This window comes from Parasteatoda tepidariorum, chromosome X2 (genome assembly GCF_043381705.1).
Source record: "Parasteatoda tepidariorum isolate YZ-2023 chromosome X2, CAS_Ptep_4.0, whole genome shotgun sequence".
Taxonomy (NCBI): domain Eukaryota; kingdom Metazoa; phylum Arthropoda; class Arachnida; order Araneae; family Theridiidae; genus Parasteatoda; species Parasteatoda tepidariorum.
This window is the reverse complement of record NC_092215.1, coordinates 31,313,243-31,333,852: the sequence shown is the minus strand read 5'-3', so window position 1 is coordinate 31,333,852 and position 20,610 is coordinate 31,313,243. Positions and strand designations below refer to the sequence as shown.

Sequence of the window (20,610 nt, the reverse complement as noted above, 5' to 3'; positions counted from 1 at the left end):
ACAAGTACCGACATCGTTTCAAGAATTAAGAACAGTAAACAAAGAAGTATGTGCCACTTATTGCGAAGCTTGCCAGAAATAAAATCTTCTTGAAAAAGACGCACATTTTGACGCTTCAATGCCTGATGCATCTAATGCTGCTCGACCACAGCAAATACGCACGTTATTTCAATAATATTAACTATGTGGTTTCCATCCAATCTAAAAGATCTTTGGGAAAAATACAAAGACAGCAAGAGTGAAGACATACTACATCACTAACGTGTGACAAAACAAAATCTGCATATTCAATTCTCTCCAGACGTATATAATGAGGCTTTAATTCCAATCAAGGACATATGTTTAACAATCTTCAATAAAACACTGTTACAACTGGGAATTCCTGCGCCAAATAGATGTGCAAAAAATTTTTTCAATCGTACTTTTCGATGACAAACACATTTTGATATCGACAAATTAAGTTCATTTGCTTAATCAAATCTTTCAAAACTGGTTATCGAACAATGCATTGCATACGACAAAATCATGACAGCTGTTAGAAATCGAGGCGGTGTATTGTTTTTCTTAGATGCACCTGGAGGAACAGGTAAAACATTTCTAATTTCCCTTATCCCTGCAACAATACGATCACAAAATAGAACTGCATTGGCTTTGACATCCTCTGGAATTGCGGCAACTCTTTTGGATGGTGGCCAAACAGCGCATTCAGCACTTAAATTACCTTTAAATATGCAATTTACTGAAACAAACGAATGTAATATCAGAAAAAATTCTGTAATGGGTAAATACTACAATCATGCCAACTTATAGTTTTGGATGAGTGTGCTATAGCAGACAGAAAGGCATTAGCAGTTCTTCATCATACACTAAGAGATTTGAGTGAAAATGAACAACTTTTCGCCTGCGCACTTATTTTATTGTCTGGTGATTTCCTACAAACTCTACCAGTAATTCCACGTTCAACTCCTGCTGATGAATTTCATGCATGTCTCAAATCATCAGCGTTGCGGCAACATATGCAAAAATTAAACTTAAAGACCTACATGCGTGTTCAGCTACAGCATGATGCATCAGCAGAACGTTTTGGAAAGCAATTATAGGTAATATAATCATGGCAATAGATAAATCCACCCAAAGCATTACACTACCAACGGACTTCTGTAAAATTATTTCAACCATATATGAACTTTTCACAACGCTTTTTCAAATATCGCGCAAAATTACAAAAATCTTCAGTGGCTCAGTGAACGTGCTATATTAGCAGTAAAAAATAGCGATGTACATGACATCAATAACATTCTAAACATCAATGACATTCTACATGAAATTCCAGATTATGCAAGAACATATAAATCCATCGATATTGTAATAGATCAAAACGGGGTTGTTAACCAGGGCTAAAGAGAATAGAAGGGCTGGTTCACTCCTTTGAAGTATCTCTTGCCGAGCCGATCCTCCAACGTCACTCTAGTGACGTCACTTTGGCGTAAAGCTCGCACTTTTACTTCAAGAACGGAGCGTTCGGCCTTACTAACTCTAACTAATATTGGATCATTTCCTTTTGCGAGATGTTCTAAGACATTTGTTATTTTCTATAATGACTTTCCTCAGTTTTTGCGGTGAATTTACAAGAATTTAAAACTATTATCGAAATACCAGTTTGCGCGATTGCAACTTGCAAAAATTCTGATATAAAAACAAAAGGAAAAAGTATAATTTTTCGCGTGTTCCCTAAAGTAAATGAACAACTATGTAAAGAATGGATTCCGAAATGACACAGTTAATATAAAACAGCAATACGTTTATTCTGTCGTAAAGAACTTTTATAAAAATTCATTATCTAAATAGAAACCGCCTCGTTACTTCATAAAGAAAGGCAGGTGAAAAGAATTAAAAAATAGATAAAGTCAAAGAAAATTAAAATGTAAGTAAAAAGTATAAATAAAATATATAGTATATAGTTGAAATTCTCCTAATTTCATAACATATTTTTTAATGTAGTTATTCTAAATATTTATGATTTTTTTTAAAAATTATATTCTCTTCAATTTAAATATCTATAAATTATATCATCGTAAATTTAAATGTCTATAAACAATTGTAAAATTTCTAATGTCATTATGAACCTAAATTATTATTTTGTTTCAGTAATTAGCGTTTAAGGTTGATGTTTCCTAATGATTAAGTATGAACAAATTGCTATTAACGACATATTTTAAAATCAGGGATTCTAAATTTAACTTAACTTATCTTTATAAAAGAATATGTAGATAAAAAAAGTGTCGATATATGCCTTCATTTTTCTTAATAGTTAAAGTTAAAACTGAACTTTTTAAAATAAAGTATTTATCGTGTCATTTTCACCAACTAGCAAAACATTTTTATAAGTTTAAAATGGTATTTTTTTAATATAATAACCAAGAAAGTTTTTTTTGAACTATGTTTATGAACGGAAATAATGTGTTAATTACGTAAAGTTTGAAGGCTAATAACCAGAAAAAGTCTAACTTATTTTTACAAAGAGAAAGATGCAAAGTTATCATATCTTTGCTTGCGATCTCCGAGATCTGTGGACACAGTGACGTCATGAGGAGGGAAATCGTAGCTTCAACTCTAAGATCGGAGTGAACTAGCCCTTGTATTCTCTTTAGCCCTGGTTGTTAACTACCCAACTGAATTTCTGAATTGACTTGATTTGCCAGGTATGCCGCAGCACGTTTTGACATTGAAAACTGGAGTATCTATCATTCTCCTCCGAAACATCAACCCACCCAGACTTTGTAACGGTACGCTTCTTTCAGTGAAAAGAATAATGACCAATATCCTCGAAGCTAAACTTCTAAATGGCAAATTTAAAGGAGAAGATGTTCCGCAACCACGTATTCCACTGACCTCCACAGATATGCAATTTCAATTTAAACGTTTGCAGTTTCCGGTGCGACTTGTGCTTTTGCCATGACCATCAACAAAGTCCAAGGTCACTACAAGTATGTGGTCTGAATTTGAAAAATACATGCTTCTCCCACGGACAGCTCTATGTGGCCTGCTCACATGTCGGAAGATCTTCTAATTTATTCATGTACGCTCCAAACGGTAAAACAAAAAACGTTGTTTATTGAAAAGCACTTGAATAAATCTGATTATAACGAGCCATGAAATTGCAAAATGCTTTCCAACAATTAAATATATCTCTGACCATAATTAACATAAATACAAAATCTGAAACATCTGAGCAACAACAAGCAAAACTGGTTATCAATCGACTGCACATTTCTCAAGCCCATTCCTCTGAAACATCTGAGCAACGGCAAGCAAGACAGGTTACCGATTTAAAATACATTGCTCAAGCCAGTTTATCTGAAACATCAAAGCAATGGGAAGTAAGAAAAGAAAACGATAGAAAACTCACTTCTCTATTCAAACGCCGCCAAATTGCTGGTTTAAATCTTAATATATTTCACTATGATCCAATTACTAATTATAGTCTCGATCCAAGTCATCATAGGAAAAATGGATCATTTATGCGTGTTTTGTAGTGCTCTTAAATTTAAGAATGAAACAGCTGGAATTTGCTGTTCTGGTGGAAAAGTGAAACCGGGCCAACCGTGCCATTTTCAACGTTGTTATCGGGTCAAGCAAATAAATTGAAACCTTTCTTGGCGAATATATGTCGGTACAATTCGTGTTTCAAAATGACTTCATTCACTGCTACAAGTATCAGTGCACATATGAGCAGCCAGATTTGTTTATTACATTTAGATGCAATCCTGCTTGGGATGGAATTAACGAGCTTTTGTAATCTAGGCAAAAATCATCGGATCTTCATGATATTACCGCACATGAGTTGAAACAAAAATTAAGTAGTATACTTTATTTCATTGTGAAGCGTCATGTTTTTGGTGAGACACCGTATTGGAGTCGCGGTTTAATGCATTCTATTGAAAGAGGATTGCCACATGATTTGGCTTATTGAAAAAATAACACCATGCCAAAGGCACAAACGATATCCTTGAGAATTAACTGCCGAGACTATCATTGTTTTTTTCACCAACAACTAAAATTCTTATTTCAAATCGCAATCGCAAATCTCATTTACACACTTAAATACAAAACTGCAATTCAAACTGAAAGCGTTTGCAACGCACGCAGGGTGCAGCTAGTATAATATAAAACAACTATGACAACTCTGAAACTACTAATTAATTTTTAATTTAAACATTTTTTTTTCCATTGAAATGTAAGATTTTTTTAAAAAGGGGTGTTAAATTCTTGTATGATAACTCTCAATAAAATTATCATGCAAAACAACAATAATAACTTACATCACAATCATGTTTTGTTTTTTAACAGAATTATAAGCATTTTTTCTTTTCTATTTTTTTAAAAGGTGTTAAATTCTTATAGGATAACTTTTAATAGTTAGATAATATGAAATAAACTTAGACAACTCTAAGTTTGCAATACACAATACACAATAATTTATTATGGAAATGTAAGCATTTATTTAAAAGGGTGTTAAACTCTTTTATGATAGCTCATATTAGTGAAATAATGTAACACAACAATGATAACTCTGACAATATAATAATGTTTTACTTTTTTAATGGAAATGTAAGCATTTTTTTTCCAAAATAATGTATTAAGCTCTTATAGGATAACTCTAAATAATTAGTAAATGTAAAACAAATATGACTTCTTTAAAAATTGCAATAATGTTTTTTTAATAAAAATATAAGTAATTTTTGTAGCCTTTTTTACTTTGTTCTAGTTATTTTTTTACAAATATTTTAGATACTTTTTCGTTGTATATATAAAAGTATTGTTCGCATAAAAGTTTGATTTAAAAAAAACAAACAATATATGCATGAACTATTGTTTGCATAACAAGTAAGTCAAAATGAAAAAATAAGATTATTTAATGATAGCTTACGTTTTTGAAGGAATCTAAAATGCTACATTTTATTTTTAAAATAATGTTAAATCAGGTCCTATTTGTTCAACGCGAATGCACTGTTTTGTTACTAGCAGGGTAAACGTATATATTTATAAACACTATTTAAATTCTGGTAATTATGAGTTAATTACTTTGGAAAATGAATGCATTTTAAGTTAATAATAAATTAGAAAACTCATTCATAGTTGGCAGCATTAGAATGTAATTAATATCTAAGTGAACAACGAATAATTAGATGTAGTTTCCTTGGCAAAAAAAAACTGTGTATTATCATGTAATCATTTCTGTGTGTTATCATGTAATCATTTTTGTGTGTTATCATGTAATCATTTTTGTGTGTTATCATGTAATCATTTTAGCACTAAAATATTATCATTACCTATCAACCATGATTCCTGCTCTGATAGCATGGGCAACAGAACGAAACTTAGGCTTGTCTTCGGATCTTTTTCTTTGTGTTGCTGTTTTCTTTGTAAATGTTGAGGCCAACCAATCTCGTACTTCAGTAGGAACTGCATTTGGATGAAATTCTGAAAGCTCATCATCCTCGTCCATTGTCCTACGACTGACATATTTCAACAGATTAGTTTGATACATTTATAGGCAATTTTGGGGAGATTTGGGGTTAGCATGTTTTTGGAGTTACAGTTAGCAATTGATAAGCAACAAGACAATTTTAAGAGATTTTTCGCAAATTATGGTTATTATATTTCTGGAGCAATTGGCGAATGGAAAGACATTTTTGCAGAACTATGTGTAAGTTACTGTTAGTATATTTTTGGAGTAACAGGCAAGCATCAAGATAATTTCGCAAAGATTTGCGCAAGTTACGGTTTGTATATACTAACAGTATATACAAACCGTAACTTTTCTGGAGGGATTGATGGTCTTAAACCACAAGATATCTTCACTCTCATCAGCTGATTTGAAATCACTTGCATCAGCTAAATTATGTTCTGTATAATTTATGTTTAAATTATTCATTCCACACTATTGGCACATTAAAGCGTTTTAAAAGCAAAAGTCAGTAGACAAAGTGTATAGTCTACAGTCAACGTTTTCAAGACAGTTTTGGGTGGATCAGGGTGAGTTACGGTTAGTATAGTTTTAGTAGGTTTGGAGCTTTTTAACTATGATCATCTGCTTTGAAAATACTAGCAACAACTTCAACAAATGTTCAGTATAATTTAAGAATAAATTTACTTCGTTGTTGGCAGATCGTTATTGGCAGATGGGTCATTGGAAGTGTTTGAAAAGCAAAGAAAGGCAAAATTTTGATTACGTCTTTTCTATAAGAGAAAAGAGATCTACACTCTGATCATTTACTCTGAAAGTGCTCAGAACAGCTTTAGGATGTTCAGTATAATTTATAGTCAAATTATTTTATTCTTTCGTTATTGGCAGATGGGGCATCGGAAGTGTTTGAAAAGCAAAGAAGGGCAAAATTTTGATTATGCCTTTTCTATAAGAGAAAAGAGATCTACACTCTGATAATTTGCTCTGAAAGTGCTCAGAACAGTTTTAAGATGCTCAGTATTATTTATAGTCAAATTAATTTATTCTTTCGTTATTGGAAGATGGGGGCATTGGAAGTGTTTGAAAAGCAAAGAAAGACAAAATTTTGATTATGTCTTTTCTAATTGAGATAAGAGATCTACACCCTGATCATCAGCATTGAAAATGCTCGAAACAGCTTTAGGATGTTCAGTATAATTTATGGTTAAATTAAATTATTCCTTTGCTATTGGAAGTGTTTGAAAGACAAAGGTTTGATTCTGTATTTTTAACTGTAACAGATAAGAGGTCTACACTCTGATTATTTGCTTTGAAAGTGCTCGGAGCATATGGTTAAATTTATTTATTCCTTCGCTATTGGCAGATGAGACATTAAAAGTATTTGAAAGGCAAAGGTTTGATTTTATCGAAGTATTCTAGATAATATAGGGAGAGATTTTTGAACTAGGCTTAGTATATAGTTAAAGGGATTCGAGATCTTTAACTACAATAGATCGATGATCTGTATTTAAAATATTTGAAGCGCTTAAGGACAATTTAAGCGAATTCAGTATAAGTTGTGGTTAGATTTAATTATTATCTCATTTTTTGCTGAAGGGTAATTGAGAGCGTTCCAAAAAAAGTTTAATACAATTCACAGTTAGAATAATTTAGGAAATATTTAATTGCATTTAATTTCTGGAGATTAGGCGCTTCTAAAATAATTTAAAGGAAAACATTGCAATTAAAGACTTATTCCAATCATATTCTTGGAGTGATGGGTGCTTTTTTCTACAAAAGATTATACAGTGAAAATGTATTAAAAACGTTTATCGCAAGATGAGGGAGATTAATTAAATATATTTAAATGATTTATTATAACCATAGAGTAATTGTTCATTTTTTAGGGGGGTATAAATTGACGCTGTACTAAAAGCGTAAAAAGAATTAAGAGATTTTAAACACAGTTTACGTTAAATACATTTTAAGCTGATAGGCTGCAAAAATTAACCGTCAAATTACGGTAAAAAGTACTTGCACACTGAGTATAACATCTAGAAAAACCATTTATACTGTATAATTTTTTACAGTAATTTTTACAGTATTGTTTGTTTATTTACAGTGATTCAGTAATTTTACAGTAAATACTACTGTATATAACAATTGCGGTGTATCAGATATTTTTGTTCCGCAAAATGTTACGGTAAAATTAGATCTTACAGTGAAAAGTACCGTTGCGCAGAGAACTAATGATTTTAACCGTACTTTGATCTAGAATTTTTACAGTCTAATGGCATCTCTCTTCTGTAGAATAATACTCTGATGCAATGCACTGAAGCGTTCAAGAGGCTCAAATTTTCTAAAGTACTTAAAAACTTTATGTTATCATAGTGATGTACACATTAAAGTTGATGAAGATGATGATACCATTTAAAAGAACTAAAAATTTTAGATTTTTCCAGCTTAATTACAGAGATTCAGTGACTTTACAATAAATATTACTGTATATGAATTACGGTATATCAGATTTTTTGTTTCTCGAAATTTTACGGTAAAATTGGATCTTACGATAAAAAATACCGGCACCAGTACTTTTAACAGTAATTTGAACATGAATCTTTACAGTGTAGTGGTATCTTTTTTCTACAGAATAATGCTCTGTTGCAATGAGCTAAAGCATTCAAATTTTCAAAATCATTAAAAGTTCTACATCACTTAGGCAATTTATGTCTGGAAGTTGATGCAGATGCTGATAGCATTCAAAAATACTAAAAGGAATTAGGGAAATAACTAGGGAATAAGCTTGAATTAGGGAAAATATACTTTTAACAGATTGTTTTAAATTTCCATCTCTCTCTCTCACCATGTATATATATATATATATGCATTATATGCATTAAAATCATTTAATTTATGATTATTATCATTTATATTTATTATTTATTATTATTTATTTTTATTTAATTTATAAAACATGTAATTTATGAAACATAACGTTTGATATTTTTAGAAAAAAATAAATAACACTATTCTGACTATCTTAGCTTTATAAAAAGACATAAAATTGTTTTCTAGTTATGTAGTTTTTTTTTGCAATATTATGAAATTGAAACTAATTAAGCAAACCTCCCATAAATTCATTGATAAAATATGAAAATGATTTTGTAAACCGTGTATTAAAATCATTTAATTTATGATTATTATCATTTATATTTATTATTAATTATAATTTAATTTTATTTAGTTTATAAAACATGTAATTTATGAAACATAATGTTTTGATATTTTTAGAAAAAAATAAATAACACTATTTTGACTATCTTAGTTTTATAAAAAGACATAAATTTTTTTTCTGATTATGTAGTTTTTTCTTTGTAATGCTATGAAATTGTAAACTAATTAAGCAAACTTTCATTGATAAAATATAAAAATGATTTTGTAAATCATGCATTAAAATAATTTAAATTATGATTATTATCATTTATACTTATTATTAATTATCATTTATTTTTATTTAAATCATAAAACATGCAATTTATGAAACATAATGTTTTGATATTTTTGGAAAAAAGTAAATAACACTATTTTGACTATCTTAGTTTTATAAAAAGACATAAAATTGTTTTCTAATTATGCATTTTTTTAATACTATGAAATTGTGAACTAATTAAGCAAACCTTCTATAAATTCATTGATAAAATATAAAATGATTTTGTAAGAAATGTATTAAAATTTTGAATAGGTACTTTGAACTAATAATATTATATATTAATAAATTTTGGCAAGTTAGTAGCAATGGTTTATTAAGAAAAATAACAGAATAATTGTTATTTGCTTAGTAAATATTCTTCATCTCTAAACCATTTTTTGAAAAGGTAAATAAATACTTGCTTAATATTTAATTCCTTCTACAATTCAAAAACTATTCTTTAATAATATTCGTTTCAGGCACATTATGGGAGCAACTTTCATAACTGTTTAAAAGGTATTATGTAAACTTAAATATTATGGGCAAAAGGAGATGGATATCTGTTAAGAGGAAACTAATATTAGTTTCGGAAAACAGATACCACTTAAAGGAAACAAATATTTGTTTGTTTCTTCTGTTGTTTCTGAATTATTCCTATATTGCTTGATTGAGTTGAGTGGAAAAATAAACACGAGCTTGATATCTTTACCATATTGAATTATATATTCGAAGTTCTTATAAAATTCTGAAAGTAAATTCTTAAATATTGTTAAGCTATCAAATTGTAATAAAGGTGAGATGTAACACTTACTGAATAATGTCACCGAGATTTTCTGTTTCAAACAATATAATTTGTAGTGGATCTACCATTACAAAAACACAATTCCAATTCCCTAGCATATAAGACATGTTAACTCAATTTTACGATAGGTACCTTTTCATCAATGAAAGTTGACGTGGTCTATGTGACTCACTCTCACCACATTGGTGACCCGGACGTGATTTGAACATGCTTACCCTGACGGATACTCCCACCTCGGTATGAACACGCCTACCTCGCCAGAAACTCCCACTTCGATTTGAACACGCCTACTTCGATGGATGGTCCACAGTGAACAGTTGAATTGCTATTTGAGACTGCGACATTACCCAACTCCTCGCACCGTTGCTACTCAGTCTCGATCATACACAATATCGGCCTGTATACACTCGACTGCTAATGGCAACACAGGAATTATCACGGCAGTGAACTTAATACAGCTCTCACGGTCAGCATCTAAAAATACGGTGATCTTAATACAGCTCTCCCGGCTTTACACAAAATAGCAATGAATCAACTAGTGGTATCCATTCATCGAATTCTATCACAGATAAAATTCTGGTGGGGGAGTACTGTAGTACACTACAAAAATACGATTCCAATTCCCTAGTATATAAGACATGTTAACTCGATTCTATGTTAGGGTTCATAGATGGGGTTTCATAGATGAAGGTTGACATTGTCGATATCTACTCTCCGCACATCGCTTAATACATTAAATTATTTATAAAACTATCAATGAAATTTAATTTTTTATTTTCGAGAAAAAGTATTTAAAAATTAAAACATTGAGTTTGAATATTGGTTGAGTGTGAATGATGAAACAGTAAAATATTTTTAGAAAACTAAGGCGTTACAGTTATATAAACACGGAGAAAAATATTCTGATAAAATTGCCGTATTGTATGGAAAAGACATTTCTGGTAAAAAAAAAATGTATAATTTTGATTATAAAATCAAAATATATGGCATTTAAACCATTCATTCAGTAATTTTTCCGCTCATATGGTAATGGCTTACTCGAAATTCTAGTCATATATCTTATTTCCACACATTTAGTAAAAAATGCAAATTTGAAAAGTATATAGAATGGAATAAGTAGTTTTCAAACCTTGCTTTAAGGCATAAAGAAAAAATTACCTAATTTTAAACCATAATATAAAACCAAAACATTTACCAAAGTCATTACCGAAGCGTTACGGTAAAAATTACTGAGCATTTTGGTGTTTTCATAGAGCCATAAACACTGTAAATGTTACCATATTCTGGCAATTTTGACCATACTTTCTTCTCAGTGTGATAACGTTTAAGAAAATTAATAGTTTAACATTGCTTGTATATAAAGTAATGAGTTAAAAGATTTTGTATATAAAGTTATGAGTGTATTGGTTTTGTAAATAAATAAAGCTATGTATATAATTGTTGAGTATGATTGTGGTCATTATATTAATAAACTTATGCGCGTTATACAAATTAAATTTTAATTGTACTTAATATGTAAATAAAATTAATGATTGTAATTACTAAGCAAATCAAATCGCTTAAAATGAGGCAAGTGTAAAATGTTTAGCGATTTCTTACTCGCTGTAAATATGCACACTAACTATTTTTATTTTAAAATTGAGGTTACTTAGCTACTTACTTTTCAAAAAAATAAAAGTAAAATAAAATAAACATTACACTTACATGAAAAGTAAAAGTAAACCAATACAAGATTATTTCTTTGGCAGGGATAAAAGAATAAAAGGAAGAAATTTAAATAAAAAAAATATTTCGAACACAACTAAGACGGAGAAAAATATTTAAAGCAAAAACTTTAAAACATGTAGTTGAATGTTTTTTTTCTTCTCTTCTTTTTTTTCTTTTCATTTAAAGAAAAAATGAGAAATGAACACTTGGAGTTTTCTTTCAAAAAAAAAAAAAAAAAAAAAAAAAAAAAAAAAAAAAAAAAAANAAAAAAAAAAAAAAAAAAAAGAAAAAAAAAGAAAAGAAAAGAGCTATTGAGATGTAAAAAACTACTAACTCATTTCAATATTTTATCGTGTCTGCAAATAAACTAAAAGAAAAATAAAAAAAAATTTAAAAAAACTGATTTAGAAGAAGTAACACTGAAGTTAATCTATTCAGAAAAAAGCAATTATTTTAAATAAGAATAATTTTTTAACATCTCTGTGAAACCAATAGCTATTCCTAAATGTGAGACCTCCTGAAATTTTAAAAGGATGGGATAAAAAATAAATGAAAACAAAAGGATAACAAAAATATACAAACAACAAAATAAAACTAATAAAAAACAACAGCCTTTATGTTTTAACTATTTAATTTGATAACATTTAAATAATGTTATTTGGCAGAGTAATACAGAAAATATATTAATTTTTGTCGTGTTGAATTTATAAATAAAATACAAGCCTATTGAAATACTGAGAAAAAAGTATGGTCAAAACTATCAGAATATGGTAAAATTTACCGCTTTTTTGCCACAATGGGAACACCAAATAGCTCTGTAATTTTTACCAGAGTAATGATGTGAATAAAATATGGTTCTATAATATGTGATAAAATTTGGTGAATGTGGTAAAATTTAGTAATGCTATCATGATATCTTAGAGTATGACATTAAGACCATTAATTCGGTAAATTTTTTTTTTCAGTTTTATATTTTTTTCTAAATGTGTAGTAATAAGAACTATGATTTTGAAAAACAGAATTTTCGGTAAACCGTTATTATATGAACTGAAAAATTATCAAATGAATGGTTTAAATACTGTATATTTTGGTTTTATTAAACAAAACTAAGCATTTTTTCTTTACCAGAAACGTCATTACTATAGAGTGCAAGAATTTTACCAGAAATTTTTTTCCCGAGAACTAATTAACTGCAATTTAAGTACGGATTTCCTAATTTTAATGATAGTCAGAAAAAAAGTTTACATTCAAGATCTGAATAAATTTTCCTATTAGTATTGCGAATTGATGTAATTTAACGAAATTCTTTTTTAGTCACTGCTTTTTCATTTTTAAAGTATCATATTAAGGAGTTGGATTTTTAATTTTAAAACTATTTTCAGCTTTCCATTAATTCACTGCTTGAATTTTTAGCAGAAAAAGAAATTTTCTGAATTTCTACGTAATTACATCATTCATTTTCTGAATTTAAAGACGTATTTTTCTTCATTCGAATCAATGATTTTTAAATTATTATTATTTTTTTTTTTATTCAAGAGCAATAGCGGTATTTCTTAACTGAACATGCATTTTTTTAACATGAAATTTCTAGCGAATGAATATTTATGTAGATAAAAGACAGAAAAAAATGTTTTTAATTTTTATTTTAATGTAAAAGTATGAAAAGCAATATTAAGATTATATCTTCCCAACGTTATGAATTAAAATACTTTTTATTCTAATCTAAACCAAACAAACATTTTGCTTGAATTTAAGTTAATGTAATATTTTTAAGGTTTATCAAAGATTTTTGCAGAAAGTAAAAGAGTAGATTTGTATAGCCTATTATCTGAAAGTTACTGTAAATGTAGTAGATAGTGTTATACTTTGGACCAGTGTAAATAGTTGTGACACATTACCAATAAATTCTGCATTAAGTATATGTAACAGAAAACAACGTATGCTGCGTTAATGACCATTTAAAGTATTAAAAGCGTTCATAGAAAACTATTTTTTTTTTATTACCAGCCCTCGCCAGCCAATCAGGTGAACCGGACACGAATCCCAGCGATGGTTGGTTGATACGAATTCTGCACCCGGTTCGCTGTGACCCCAGTTCTGACGTAGAATATCCTCAATGGTAAATGGATCATGGGTTAGAGTCCTCTTGGCGTTTGGCTTAACTAGGAGGTTTTCGTGGTTTTCCTCTCCATGTAGCTCAATTTTCGGTTAGTTCCATTAAAAAGTCCTCCGCGAAGGCAAAGTTTCTCCCAAAACTTGATCCAGAAGTGCCCTTGTGTACTAAATTTGGTTCAAAATTAACGGAGCGGCTGCGGAGTTTACTTCAATAAAGAGTCGTGGGGGCTCAGGGGATAGAGCGTTCTCCACCCAATGAGGTGAACCGGGTTCGATGGCTGATAGATACGAATTCCTCACTATATATATATATATANTTGAAAATGTAAAATTTCATAATCCGTGGAACAATTACTATTATTAAAATTTTTTATAGCTGATCTGTGGGAATTAATCCGCTTATGAAATTCAAGACCTGTCTGACCAACATAACACAAATTACAACAATTGCACTGAATTAAATAAATAATATTAATACTTTTACAAAAAATATATATATATATATCTAAACAATGCGAGCCCCGGCGACCGACTCAAGGGATAGAGCACTCGCCTCTTAATGAGGTGATCCAGGTTTGAATCACAGCTATGACTGGTTGGTATAAATTCAGTTTCATGGTAGCATTGACCTTAGTGCTGACGTAAAATATCCTCTCAGACGGATCATGGGTTAGAATCTTTTACCATAATGCTAACCGTGGGAGTTTCATGTTTTTCCCCTTGATGTAACGCAATTGCGGGTTAGTTCCATTAAAAATATAACCAAGGAGGTTAAAATCACTGGTGTTAGATTCAAATTTACGAGTCTACTGAATTAAATATTAATTGTCGCAAACCTAAAAATGGGTCGCCTGGTTAGGAACATTTTAACATTTTTCTAATCAAAAATACAAAAATTTTCCATTCTGGTCTAAAACTTTTAAAATGGAAAGACTTTCTGATTCTAAATATTTTACCTGAATACGGTTATGCTAAAGATTCCAAGTTCGATGATTTATTTATAAAGAAATACAAATTTTCGTTAAGCTTTTATTAACTGTATCATTTCTCTTATAGGTAAACTCCTGTTTGTTAAAAGTACTTTTAAAAAAAAATTAAAATACCGTTTTTTTAAAAAATATACTTGATTCTGTATATTCCAGGGTATTTTGTTCCATGGACCCTACGCAGCTGCATCCCAGATTTAGAATATTTAACAAATTTATAAAATACATTTTTTTGTGTGTATAAGATACAATAAATATTACCAATGATAAAAAAAAAATGGAATCTAACTTTTTGTAGAAATCGTTTTTTAATAAAAAAAATTATTAAAGAATCATTTCTTCAACTTTTTTTTATAAATTTACAATTCCTCTTAAAAGTTAATACCATTCATGTTTTAATGAAAATATGATTGCTTTTATATTTAAAGTAATTATAAATATAATTTAAAAGTTAAATCTTCAGTATGTTTATTAAAAAAATATTATATTTAAGTTTTATAACATAATAATTCAATTTAAATTCATTAAAAAATAACATTTATAATTTTGAAACTAGAGTACTACGATTTTTATGAACTGAATTGCATATTTATAGTTATTTCACGAGTGTAAAAAAAAGCTTTAATTAAATTCTTCTGAAACAAAATCAATAGATGGCGCCACAAGAAACATGGCTGGCAGCCACTTTTCGAAAGGAATAAAAATTTGTAATTGAATTCCTGTATAAAAAAAATCGTCTTCATAATAAAAAAAAGAAAAAAAAAAGTGATTATACTTTTAAAAGAGGTTTTCGAATTTAAGACACTAATCAATTTAGTTTGGATATAATTTACGGTGTCTGAATTTTGATTAAATGAGGAAAAGTAAATCGGAGATTTACGGGCGATTCCCGAAATCTTGAGCAGTGGGTCGCAAAATAGGCTCCGTAAAACAGCTGTTCGTCATTTATAAGTAATGGAGATTGATAGGGACCCAATGGAATGGAACCTTTCGAAATTATCTCATTTTGTTCCAATTGCCATTTGTATTATGTTTTTTGATTTAACTAATTTTTATGATAAGAATGTTTTAAATAAAAAATTTATTTTAAGAAAATTTGTTTAACATTTATAAATAGTTAATACACTTGGGAAACACGCTATTTTTTCTACATACATTTTAAAAATTTTTGACTAGCGTGGTCTATTGTGGTTTTTCAAAAATTTTAGACTTAAATTAAAATTAAAGGGCAATCACAATGAAATTTTAAGTTTGTCTTGTAATGTATAAATTCATTTTTAAATTAAGAGGTACTACTGTGAAATTTTCTCAAGATTTTTTAGGGAAAAAAATACTTAGTGATTTCTAAAACGAAACCGAGCTTAAAAAATGGCAAGTATCTAATTAAAAGGTTTTTCTATGCACTTGCCATATTTATGTTATAAACTATTATGAAATGCAAAAACGAAAGAAAAAACACCAGGAGTATTGTATCCCTGAATCTACGTAATATGCATTTACCTTGATGAAGAGGAACGATTACCTTAACAGAATGTATAGATATAAGTGAAAAATTCTTCTAGAATCTCTGACGTTTTTTTTTTCCAATAAGTAAACTAACGCAGAAAAAAGCTTTATAATTACCCTATTTGTCCCATTTTTTATAAAATCGTACGTCATTTATCCTATTTTTCATCAATCCGTAAGTCATTAGCCTAATTTCTCATCTAATAATATGCCATCCGCCAAAATTCTTCATGAGTCCGTAAGTCATCAGCACTATTTTTTTTTATCAAAACATATCTTATTTCCCCAATTTTTCATCAAATTGCAAGTCATCTGCCCAATTCTTCATGAAATTGTATGTTATCCGCTGAATTTTTCATCAAATCGTATGTCGTTTGCGCTATTTTTCTCCACATCGTTTGTCATCGGCCCAATTTTTCACCACATCATTTGTCATCTGCCCAATTATTCATCAAATCGTTTGTCATCTACTCAATTTTTCATCAAATCGTTTGTCTTTTGCCTTATTTTTTACCACATCGGTCATATTTTTCACCACATCGTTTGTCAAAGGCCCAATTTTTCATCAAATCGTATGTCGCCTGTAATTCAGAACTAACATTAGTATCGACAGTTTACGGATAAAATTGTCTCTCATGTCAAATTGTCATTTGGGATCGTATACTCCAGAAAAATCACTTCAATGTTGAACCATAATAATACCTCGAAGCATAACGCGGTGGCAGTTTATTGCAACCGTTATGAGGTGTTACATTGTTTGCGTTCTTGTTCCTGCTGTACTCAAATTCATCAAGTACGGTAATCAAATCAAGTGCAATCAAATTCAAGAAGTACGATATTGCGGTTAAATTTAGCACCATATTAAGGTTGCAGTAAGAATCGAATGATATTATGGTGTAGCACGGTACGAAATTCCCAAAATCGTAGCTTGTGTTTATACCTCTAAATTATACTGAACATGACAATTTTTATGGATTTATGAGGTGAAAAATTACATATTAACTAAGTGAGTTTGCAAATAAAAAAAATTTTCGACATAAAATGTTCAAAAGATTGATATTGCAATGGATAATAAAAAAAGTTTCATTGTAAGTTAAAATAATTAGTTTCAACTGAAACTCTTTACAGTAATCATCGGAAACATGAACTTTTGAATTAAAAATCTGTTTCAGCATGCAAATTAAAATAACGATCATGTCAATCATTTTGGCACGTAATGATGCTAATAATGTAATTCAGAAATGTGAAATATAGGATCACGATATCCTGCTTTACATATTTCGAGTTGCTTATGTTCTATAAAACTTTATTTTAAAAAATGATTAAGATTTTGAGTTTATGTTCTTGCTTTTGAAACGTAAAGTATAAGTTAACTTGATCTACACAAACTTGCAAAAGTTTTTGTTCAACCTATGGAAGGCATTTTGGTCCTTCTGTGCATTTTCTTGTAGAGTTTGTTCCGATTGTTCTAATTTGAGCTAACATATATGTTATACTTGATATCTGGATTCTTGCTATTTCCATTTAATAGCAACGTCTTATTGAAGATGTAACCTTTTGTTTGGATAAAATCTAAATTTTTGCCCGTATTTCTGCTGAATATTCCTTTTTATATATTTTGAGCCATGTAAGAAAAAATTCTTCAAGCAGAAATGTCAGTATTAAATTAATAGAATACATATAAAATTACGAAAATAAGATGTAAAATGTATGACATATAAATGTACGATAGTAATTAAATACGCAAAACCTAGACTTATGAGTTAAAATTACATTTCAATTAAAAAATCTTGTTATAAACAAAGAAATGATCCAATGCACTTTCAAAGCGTTGACTTAGTTTTATTTTTGATAAGCATACTAAGCAAAAATTGTTATAGTTCGCATTTTATAGTATGTATTGAGTTAAATTTTCGAAACTTAATTTTCGTAGTTTTCGAAATTTGACTAAAATTTTTGAAAATTTCCAAATTTCTTTTAAAAAATAACTCATGATTAGTTTGTATTCACTTATTAATATGATTTGAAATTGAACAGATCTATGTTTAATATTCATAAGGAGATAAATTATGTATTATTTTATATATTCATGACTTGCGGACTAAATTTATGGTATAATAATGGATACAACTAAAAATGACGTACATATAATCTAAGTATACTTAATTTACAAATGCAGGTTTAAATAGCAATACTAAGCAGTTGTAGATAGGATTTACTTTGAAATCAAAGCAGGACGTGTTAAATTATTTAAAAGCAGATATTATAAGGTGAGACTGGGAAAAAAAACAGGCACTATTTGATGCGGGTTGATAAAATCAAACACTATTATATGTGGTTCTATAAAAGCAGACACCATTAAATGTGATTAAAAAAACGCAGACAACATTATATTTGGTTTGTAAAAAGTAAGCACTACGACATGTTGCTTAAAAAAGCTAACAGAATTATAAGTGGTTTGTAAAAAGCAGACACTATTGGTTGTGTTTAGAAAGAAAAGTTGGTTAAAAAATTAGACATTATTAGTTGTGGTAAATGGGAATCAGAAAAAGTAGAAACTATTAAATGGGCTTCAAAAAAAGCTGGCAGCATTATTTTTGGTTTGTAAAAAGCAAGCACTATCACATGTGGTTTAAAATAGCTGGCAGTATTAGGCGTGGTTTTTAAAAAGCTGACTCTATTGGTTGTGTTTTGAAAAAAAAAATTGGTTAAAAAATTAGACACTATTAGATGTGTTTTTAAAAAATAATATTTCTGGTAAAAGAAAAAAACATTTGTCACAACTTTACAAATTTAAAAATTAGGTATAATTATATTAGGTTTAAATAAGTTAGGGCGATGTTAGATGAACGGAAATATATTACGGTATACGGAAACAATCACTTCGAAAATTTACTTAAAAGAGGGGAAAAAATCAACAAATTGTGCATTGTATTGGAAAGTTTTGAAAATTTACATTAACAATAATTATCACTTTCAATGTCACAGTGTTTATTTTTTTACCTAATTATTTAATGAGAATTCAATATTGATATCTGATGACTGTAAATGCTTGTTGCAAGTATGTAATAAAATGGAGATTTCATTAGTTGTTTTATTTTTAAAAAAAATTAAAACTTCGAAGTAATTTGAATAAATACTTCATATATTATTTACAAATAATTGTTTTAAGTTCATGGATACAACTTTTTAACAATTTATGCTATCATTATAAAATGATAACGTAATATTGAATTAATGTTTGATTAACATAAGTCTAATGTTTTATATTTGTTTGATCTTTTGTTCATATGGAGTTATAAAACAAGAGTTATAAAACAAACAATTATTTATTATTGCACAATTCTAATCATTCAAAGCATTTAATACTCAATAATTTTAAAATGGTAACTCAATATTGTAAACTTATTAATTTTGATCCATAATTTTATGGTGTTTAGGACACATTTGAATTTATTGTTCCTACAACATGGGGGGGGGGGGGATNCAGGGGGGGGGGGGGGAATACAACCAATTATTTTTCTATTCGAATCAACTAATCATTTAACTATTATAGCATATTTTTAAAATTATTTTGGTGTCGTTATCAATATAAATTATAAATTGGTATTATAAAATTATAAATTTGTTAATTCCTAATCGTTAAATGCTGAAGATTTATTTGATTTTTTAGTTCTTTTATATATAGTTACACTATTACCAATTAATTTCTTGACACTATTCAAATCATTTATTAAGTTAATTTCTATTGCACTATTTGAACCATTCATATAGAACAAATAATCATCACGTATTAATTTTAAAATGGTAACATATTATAACCTCATTAATTTTTTAAGATTTGTTCGATTTCTTGGTTCATACAATGTACAGATACAATACAGCCAATTAATTTTTATTATACTATTTAATTCTTTCAAGTAGAACTTTAATCAAAATTAATGGATTCTAAGCGTTGCTGCCAATCTATTAAAAGCTCTTTTGTGAAATCGAACTAAAACGACCTCGCTTTAGAGAATTCAGAAGATGCTTAAATTGAGCATTTAATTTCCTAGGCTTATAACTCATTATCGGTCATTGGAAGATTATGTATATTCACAATATAGCACGATTTGAACTTTAATCTTGAAATTGCTCATTCATTCCTTCTCAGTTGGAGATAGATATGTTTGTTTAAAAATGGATGCAAATTCTCCGCACTTCAGAAATTAATGAGAGAGTCTTCATTAGACTAATATACCATCGATTTAGCTTTTAATATCCCATTTCAATGCGTCGCTCTTTTCTTCAATGTTCATATTTAAATGAGAAGAGAAGCATAGCTACTAAAATGGTATTGTGTTTCAGTTATTGTTTAGAGTTGCATAGAATAAGTTAATGAGGAAGGGATTGTTTAATTTTTGGAAAAAATAACGTTTCATAAGCAAACATTAATATTTTCTTAATATTTTTTTTTAAATTTATGAGTAGGATCCTGATGTGCGCTTAAAGTTCTTCCTGAAGCGTTATGCTAACACTAAACGTACTTTGTGAAAACATAAGATTTTTATCAGTGTACACTATCTAAGTGGACGAG

The 20,610-nt window shown here is 28.9% G+C and overlaps 1 protein-coding gene across 1 annotated transcript in view; it reads right to left on the bottom strand.

The window, feature by feature from the left end:
- LOC107440923 (dual specificity calcium/calmodulin-dependent 3',5'-cyclic nucleotide phosphodiesterase 1A) overlaps positions 1-20,610 on the bottom strand; it is a 535,122-nt gene that overhangs the window by 70,909 nt on the left and 443,603 nt on the right. The window contains exon 8 of the mRNA XM_043040985.2: positions 5,334-5,519. Coding sequence (XP_042896919.2) covers positions 5,334-5,519 — 186 coding nt within the window. The remainder of the gene's footprint in view (positions 1-5,333; positions 5,520-20,610) is intronic.